The sequence below is a fragment of the Spinacia oleracea genome, chromosome 2, assembly GCF_020520425.1.
Source record: "Spinacia oleracea cultivar Varoflay chromosome 2, BTI_SOV_V1, whole genome shotgun sequence".
Lineage (NCBI taxonomy): Eukaryota > Viridiplantae > Streptophyta > Magnoliopsida > Caryophyllales > Amaranthaceae > Spinacia > Spinacia oleracea.
The window spans coordinates 112,294,360-112,303,492 of record NC_079488.1 but is presented as its reverse complement, the minus strand read 5'-3'; the positions used below and the strand labels follow the sequence as shown (position 1 = coordinate 112,303,492).

The 9,133-nt window shown below is 34.4% G+C and overlaps 1 protein-coding gene across 1 annotated transcript; it reads right to left on the bottom strand.

Annotated features, from left to right (window-relative positions):
- Window positions 1-5,674: 5,674 nt before the first annotated feature.
- On the bottom strand, window positions 5,675-7,396 carry LOC110801896 (zinc-finger homeodomain protein 1). Its single transcript, XM_022007331.2, has 2 exons — window positions 6,062-7,396; window positions 5,675-5,845 (listed from the first exon to the last, which is right to left on the bottom strand). The coding sequence occupies exons 1-2, from the start codon at window positions 6,918-6,920 to the stop codon at window positions 5,838-5,840; spliced, it is 867 nt and encodes a 288-aa protein (XP_021863023.1). The 5' UTR covers window positions 6,921-7,396; the 3' UTR covers window positions 5,675-5,837.
- Window positions 7,397-9,133: the final 1,737 nt, after the last annotated feature.

Genomic DNA, 9,133 nt, shown 5'->3' with positions numbered 1-9,133 from the left:
TAACCCGTCGTAAAAGACATTTGCGATGGTTGTTCCCGTCTTTGTTTAGTTGTTAACCCCGTCGCAAAAGCCTTTTACGACGGAATTTTTGATCCGTCGTTATTAGGTTGTCATTAAATATACAAATTCTTGTAGTGGGACCCTACCCAATTGCCAAGTCTAAAAAAGGGCATAGGAAAAAATAGAGTATTTGTTATACGTTGTACCATTTGAATCATTATTGCAATACTAGATGAGCTAATATCAATAAAGAAAACTACAGTTTACATAAAATTAAGAAGAACAATTAAATGTAATTATGATTAATTACACTTGAAACAACAATAATGGAGATGATATGTTATAAGTTATAAGGGGTAGTACAAGTTGTAGGGCTAAAGAATAAGATAGGGCCTTGGGGAGTTGGGGGGGCATATAATTTAGGTGTAGAAATGTCCCACCGAAATAAAAGAATCAGAAGGTAACGTATCTCTCTATCTATTTAATTTGTATAAAACCAAATTCAGTAAATTCACAGAAATTCACTCATTTAAGGCTTTGTTTTTTTTCCATGGTCGATCTGATCTGATTATATTATGGTTTAATTTGTTCGATCTGTTCGGATCTGGTTTGAATATTTTCTACGAGTGTAATTTGCTTTTTTCTGGTCTGTTCTGATTTAGTCTAATCTTGATATTTTATTGTTTTCGTTGAGAGTTTTTTGCTTTTCCTGATCTGTCATACTCTGATCTTATCTAATTATTCTAGTCTAATCTGATTAACAATTAGTATAAGATTAGACCTGTCAAACGGGCCGGTTGGGTCGGGTTCTATAAAATTATTTTTATGTTAATTCGGGTCGTTCCTTTCGGGTTCGGGTTTACAGATGTTTTTTCAAGCCCCAGAACTTTCGGGTTCCGGTCAACCCAACGGGTTGAGATATTTTAAAACGCGTATTATGTTTTCCTTAATTTATGTAATAAATATACAAAATTGGTCACAAATTCACAAATTTTCATACACAAGTTTATATTTTAGTCAAATTCAACCATAGAATGACGTATAATTCAAAATAAAATCATATTACACCCAACAATTGTAACAACAATGTGTATATATACTATGCTTAATATTCCTCACAATCTCATTTATTACTACAAATTTAATGATTTTCAATCGACCGGATCAGAAACGAGTTCGGTCGGGTTTTGACCCTTACTTTTCGGGTTTTCTCGAATTCAAATAAAATCGTATTTCGGGTCACAAAATCTTGTTCAAAACCCAAATTTTTCGGGTCTGGTTCGGATCGACTTTCAGGTCGAGTCGATTTTTGAAAGATCTATATAAGATGTAGAGAACAATACATAACCTAAACGAGCTCTCCTTGGTGTTCAAATAAAAGAGAGAGTAGCTAAGCTAGCCCACATGTTCCCACCAAAAGGGAATAAAGCAACATTGAATAAGACGAATTAACATAAGAAGGAAGCCAACTAGATATATAGTGTGAGTGTGTGTGAGTGTGAGTGTGTGTGAGTGAGATCATATTTTGAGACAGCTACGACTTTCCCCAACCATTTCATTATGTGTCTTTTTTCTGCCCACATGTTTTCACCTTTCTCCCTTTTCTCACCCTCCCATCTTTTCTTTTGTCTTTTGCCTCATTTTTAGATACTCCCAATTACTATTACTACTATATATATTCATTAATTAATTATTACTATGTCTTACTTAATTAGTTTAATATAAGTACCATGTTTTTCTTTGTTTAAGGTTATGTCTTATACTCTTATTATAATATAATAGGGACTACTTTCCTTTTGTGTATGCTTTACTTTAATTAGGTTACTTTCTAATTATGGTAATCATGCAAATGAAAACGATGGATAGATTGTTGCATGCAAATGTGTATATATATATATATATATATATATAGAGTCTGGTTTCTGCAATTTATCTGCATGTGTTGTGTATTAAGTTTAAAGGTCCATGTTTGATATGATGAGACTTGACCAAGACTAAGACTATGACCATGACTAAGACCAAGACTAGGACTACTCCAAAAGAATAGGAAATTAGGAACTGTAAAGTGTATACATACAGTATTTGGCATGGTGTTTTACTAGGTTGGATTTGACTTGTCACACCCATGCCATGTCTAACTTCTCTTAAAAAAAATAAAAAAATCTACATGCCATAACTTTGGATTAATGGATTGGATAAGAATAAAAGATCTACGTCGATATCAACTAGTTTAAGTAGTGACATAATGTTTCTATATGGATATTATCTACAAGCCTCGATAAGGCGACAACAGAACGATGAAACTAGTCGTTAGCATACTCCTGATTTTGTTCTCTTCGCCTAATTTGATTGCTTATTATTGGATTATATCAGAAAAGTTAGATCAAATCACACCAGAAAAGATCAGAAAAATCACTCAAGGAGAACATTACAACAATGCCAGACAAAAACTAGAAAAATCAGATCAGATCAGGTGAAAAGAACAAAGCCCATGCTAGTAAGGGTTTGTTCAGCATCATTGTGCACTTAATTTTTATTCTTTTTTGAGGAAAGTGCTCTTAATTATTGTTTTGTGGGAATTTAAAAATATAACCGCGATAATAAGGAACATGCATAAAATGTGATTATGCAGGATTACACATAGAATTGTAACTACATATGGGTTTGCATTATATTGATCGATCATAGATTGCGTTGTTGGACAGATGAAGCAAACACCGACTATTACTTCACTACTACAGAAAAGCATTTTAATAGCGCTTACTTTATTTTGCATTTTATAGCGCTTCCTGAAGCACTGTTATAGCTTATGGAAAAGCTCTTCATGTACACCCCCTATTAAGAACCATATTAACTTAATTCATTCCATTATCAACTAATTAATTGTGGTAAATCTGCTGCTTAACAAATGGGTGCTCTAAGACCACCAATGAAGCTAGAAAAAAACGTTACTAATGGGGAATGAGTCGATTGACACAATAAGAAAATACGAAGAATAAGATAGCATAATTCCCTATCCAAGTAAATATTGTCTCATAATATGAAACATATACTAAATGTCCAATGAAATTTATGAAACAATTCTAACCATTGATTTTCTGAGGCCATGTTTGGATAGGTTGGCCCTTCTCATGAATATCTTTTCTCTTTTCCATTTCTTCTTTAATTTCTTCCAAATTATATCCATTTAATTTTAAGGAATCAGAATAAGATTTATAGGTTCGATCTTTTTTATTTTTAGGTTACTTCCTCTACCTCTTCCCACCTTTTATTTTTATTCTATTTTCCTCCAATAAGATTTATAAGATCATCATCTTCTTTATGTTCTCCGTCATCAAACATTTTTTGCTGGCGAATAAGTAACATACATCATTCATCATTTTAAAGTCACTCTTTTTTAAAAAAAATAATTTTTTTTACTACTTTTCATCTAGGGCCCCTTTGACTCCATGATTCATACCCTTACACCACCGAAATTGTGAATATCAAAATCGATTTTCATGTTTTATACTATTAGATTGGCAAGATCATGACTCCATTAATCCTCGGTTAGAGGGTGATTTCATTTCTTTTGTTATGGTTTCAATCGATTGGATTCATGGTGCATTATGTTCACCTTATTTCTACTATTCAAGTAACAGAACTAAATAATTAAATTAGTTGTGAGAAAATCAGGTAAATATAACGAATTTAACATGACCTAACTTCACAATAGAGTGATTTAGATCGAAACTCCAATGGAAGTGCAATTTTGATGTGGTGTATCGCGTCTTAAACTTCTTAACTATAACCAATTAGAGGGAATCACTAAATCAGTGTACATTTTTACCAGTGGAGTCCTAGCCTAGATTATAAGATTGAAATATGGTTATACAACATGTTTCAAGGTTGAATTATTTTCCTTCGCTGTATAAATCTAACCTTTGTGTTTCCCATGAACCACCAATATGAGTAACATCTAATTTACCAAACACATTACACAAGCAACTAATTCAACCAGTTAGACAAAACAGCTTATACAAACAACTACAGAGTAACATCTATGGAGTAACAGTTAGTCATTAGGTTAAACTTGAATTATTGCTTTTCCTTTTACAATTACATGCGGTTCTCCAAGTCATTAGGTTAAACTTGAATTGCTTAATTGTAGTGTAATTCCACTAGTTTGTCACCATTTCAACTTAACTAAAACCAATTTTTAGCAATCATGTTGTTCGTTTTACACTCTCTTTAGCTATGATGCTCAAATCTACTCATATCTCTGATTTCAGAGAACCAATTCTTTCACAATTGAGGTACTTGAACAGGTGATACATAGTACAAAAACAAAGTAATGTTGGAGGGCACTTAACAAGGAGTGAGTATAATACTGTCCAATCTCCAAAATCTTATGTATTTTTATTCCAAAAACACCCCGAATAATACTAAGATAATACGGAGTAACATCATAACTTGACTGTCGAAAATATCGATGTCTTTGAGATGGGGCAAATTTACCAATCCCGGTGATTGAAAAATCAGATCAGACTAGAGCAAATCAGAAAAAGCAAAAGACTTTCACAGAAAATGTATAGACCAGATCAGACCAGACCAGACCAGACCAGATGAAGAAAACAAAGTCAGAAGTAAAAGACATAAAAACCAAAGGTTGAAATGGGGATGGCAGGAGGAAGAGTATAGATAGATGCAAAACAGAAAAAGAAAGATGATTATTAATGACGAGTTAAACCAAAGTGGTAATGGGCGTAACAAATAAGCAACCAAACCACGAAAGAGCAAGTGTGGTCTTTCCCTAAATTCAGTAGCAGTTGAATACTTGATTTACTCAATCAAACCTCATCACTTTTGTTTTGCCTTACTTAGTTTACCTCACCTCATCACCTTGCCTTCTTCTGTAACTCTTAATTAAAAAGACATATTTATCCTTATCCCTATCTCTATCCCTCGTACTGGCCTCAAACACCCCCGGAATTAGACGAAGAAGAAGAAGAAGAAGATAAGAGAAGAGGGAAAAGAAATGAGAAGATGACAGATGTTAATAATGAGAACAAAATAAAAACTAATGTTTAGTTTGCATGCTAAACACGTTTGATTCTACTTGGAAGTCTTCTATTCATTGATGAATTTCATAATATGTAATCACTATATATTGTTAGATGAGCTCATGATATCATATGATCTCACCTTCCCTCATTAATACTACTAGTAGCATTACCTTAACAACTTGTAGTACACAAAATAAGGCATCCATTTCCCCAAAAACAATTTAATTTCACATTCTTAAATTATACTCTCTCTACTACAGAGTAGTGTTTAATGAATTATACGTTAAATCGCGTGCATGATACCAAACGTAAAGAACAAAAAGGGACAGAAGAGTACTTTCTGGCTGGTGTTTTTATGAATTATGACATGGGATACCCCCTTCATAAACAATGTGTGATCGGTTTTAATGTAGATCGATAATAATGTCGTACACTAGCAGCTAGGGCTAGGATTTCATATATGGATCCGCCTGGTTTTCTTTCCTAATAAAAGTCATCTTCTATAGTCGGAAATTTTCCGAATAGGAGATGATACATTTATACTAGCTAGTAGTAACAATAATATTGCAATATGATCCAATTAAAGAAACAAAAATGTAAATGTAGAGAATTGGAAGGAGCAATTACTGAATAATAATAATAATAATAATAATAATAATAATAATAATTCGTAATAATAATTTAATGTCAATAATAATAATAATAATAATTAAGAATCAAACTCAAATTCTCAAAATTCCTCATCCTAAAGTACTGGGCAGCACCACCAAGAAGCTAAGTACATCATCATCATCAATGTCCTAGAGAGAGAAAGATAAAGAGTTTAGCATTACTAACTTTCCCAACATTTTTTAACTTAATTAAAAGATAAACCCTAAATTTAGAAAGTCTAACACAAATGACACAACAAAAACACAAGATAACACTAAAAATAGAAAACTAATTAATAGTAGTTGTTTAAGTTACTACTTATTCAATAATAATACTAATAATAATATTGATTTAGGGCTTTTTACCGAGAGTGTGCTTGTTGTTATGCATCCAAACTTTGAGAACTTGACGCTTAACTTGAATTTCAGCACAGAATTGTTGTACAGCAGCTTCATCATGTTTCTGAATTCTCCAACCAACTTTCTCAGCAAATGCAAGCATCTTATCCTTTTGTTCTTGACTAAATTTAGTTCTGTGTCTCTTTTTCGGCACCATCATCATTGCACTTCCGCCACTTCCACCAATTCCGCCGCCGCTCCTCCCCTCGCCGCCGCTGCTGCTGGGGTGGGACATATCGTCCGCCATATCCCCGCTGTGTGTCCCACCCGAGTTCGAGGGGAGTACGGCGATGGGACGGAGTGGGTGAGGGTGGTGGTAACCGGATACTGGCGGAGCTGGTGTTCTGTAGTACGGTGAGAATTGCGGGTACATTGTACTTCCAGGTGTTGCTCCACCACCACCTCCTGGTGGGAATTGAGTTGTTGGAGTTGTGTTTATATTCTCGCCGCTGATGTCGGTCTCCTTGCGGTGGAAGTTGCGGTGACAGTTACAGGCGGCGCATTTCAAAGCGTCTAGCGTGCCTTCTTCCCCCGCCGCCATAAACTCACCGCAACCGTCCACCGCGTTTCCACCTATGTTTACCGCGTGGTTTTTTAAGCATTCTCTATACCTCACCACAACGGATCTTCTCTCTCCACCTCCACCACCGCCAACTCCACTAGCTGGGCTCAAAACTCGGGGTCGACTCGGCATCGAGTTAACTCCACCGCCAATTGGGTCGTAACTCTGTGGGACCACAACTGCGGACGGGGGTGGTATGGGAATTCCGTCTTCATCGTCTTCCTCCTCCTCTTGCTCTTCGTCATGTTCGTCTTCAAATTCCATTTCTGTGTTTTTTTTAAAAAAGGGTGGTAGAATTCCTAAATTAATTGCACAGAAGATCTGGGTTTTGGGAGTTGATGATGATAGAATTTGGTCGGAGAGAGAAAACTAACACTAAAACTAAACTTAAAAAAGTTTTTTTTTTTTTTTAAACAATATTTTTTTTTCCCAGGCTATTTCATTTAAAAAAGAATATGTAAAATACAGAAAGTATTTAGAGAGATAAGTAAAAAAAAAGGAAAGAAAGAAAGGGGTTTAAATTAAGAAAGTGAAGGTTTAAGTTTAAGAGAGAGTGGGGGAAGAAGATAAGAGAGGATTGGAGATGAGATGAGAGTGTTTGAAAGAGAAAGGAGGAGAGAGAATGTGAGAGAGTGTGGACATCAATTACCCGATCTGCTGCCCCAAATTAAACTTTTTTAAAAAAAATTAAAAGGAAAATTAATAAAGTATACTATACCCCTCTCCAATTTTTTTTAATTTTTTTTGCTTTTCTTGCTAATTTCTTCACTATTTCTAATACAGAGTTTTACAAATTTACAACATATTAGGTGACAAAAAATTGTATATAACGGGTGAAGCTGACTCGGGCAAATGCAGCAAGTTATTGTGTGTGGTGGATCGTGGGCCATGTTTTTGTCGGGTGCGGATGGTAATGACATGCGTTGACTGATTGACTATGCACGATAGACACTATAAAAGTCACTAGACTCTTATGTGACATGATCAAAAGATTGGTCGGGTTCTGTTAGGAGTTTGACATGGCCTGATGCCAAACTCCAGGCCGATTTATTCTACCCAAAACTCATTATTTTGGGCCTGAAATAACGTGTTTTCCAGGCAGGCTAATAAAATAACTAAAATTCTATTTGAGCTCCCCTAAATCCACCCAAAAAATTAAAATCAGACTGGATTGGGCCAGAAACATGTCTAAAAATTCTGCCTAAATCTAATGTTTTAGGTCAGGTCAACGGGTTGGGCTCAAGACGGTCAAGTCTACACTTATGTAGATTTGGCTCACCCGTTGAGTACGTGGTCACATGGGTCGTGCATGGGTTACCCTTTTAAAATTGCAGTATGACACGACTTGTGCCAACCTTCGAGCACAACGTATTCCATAAATAAAAACATGAAGCATTTAAAATAGGCTGTAAAAAAAAAAAACAATATTTAAAAAAGAAGAGCAAGGCAACAATGTAAAAAGGCACAAAATAAAATATAGGTATGCCTCATTGTTGTTACTATAAAGATTGCCTTGTTCACCTGTTGTAAAATATTAGAGGTATGTGTACGATAAGAAGTCATATGTTTATCTCATTGCTCTTGCATTTGTAAATTGTAATGTTCTTGTGACTTATTTTGTCATTTTGGACCTAAATGATGGTCTCTAGCTACGCAATTCAGGTTATGGAGAATGTAGAAAATAATAAAGAAATTCTCAACATCGAAAATCTACTCCATAGTTGGCATCTAGGGATCAATTACTTTTAACCTAAAGATCTTAAGAAGAAACCTCATGCTCCGTCCTCTCACCTTATTTTTATTGTTTATTAGATCATAGCAGAAAAAATCTGAATATATCAGATTATACCAAACAAAAAAAAATACTCACAAAAAACATCCACACATCAAACCAAAATAGACCAAAAACTAGAAAATCAGACCAGGCCATGTGAATTGAACAAAGCCTAATTCATAATGGAGAGATGTTTGTTAACGATATTTTTTATTCTTCATATTCCCCCTTACATCTTACATGTGTATGTTTAATGATCACTCATCTAACTCATAATATATGCCACTTAAGATTATTTGTGGTATTCAACACGTCCTTTTTACCATTATTAACTCTTGAATCATTTTGTTTTCTAACTAAAAAAGTTTTCCCATCACTAATGGAGCTGAAAGAGTCACTATATGTAAAGTTGTAAACCTATAGTGGTTATTTCCAAGAGGTTGTACGTCCCTCTAATCATTTGGGAAAATGATAAATCCAAGGAAGAATTTCACTTCTTCCAAGGAAATCACATTTAAAAAAATGTGGATTTCCTTGGAAGAAGTAAAATTTTCCTTGGATTTATCACTTCCCAATCATTTGAGTTAACCAAATTAAAGAACATACTTCATTAAATGTCAACGGTTGCAATATGTGTAATGAAACAATTTTCATAACTATTTCGATGATCTATACCTAATTAAACCGAATTAAATAACATAGT

Excerpts from the sequence above, each read along its gene's own strand:
- LOC110801896 (XM_022007331.2), bottom strand. The coding sequence starts at position 6,920 with ATGGAATTTGAAGACGAACATGACGAAGAGCAAGAGGAGGAGGAAGAC.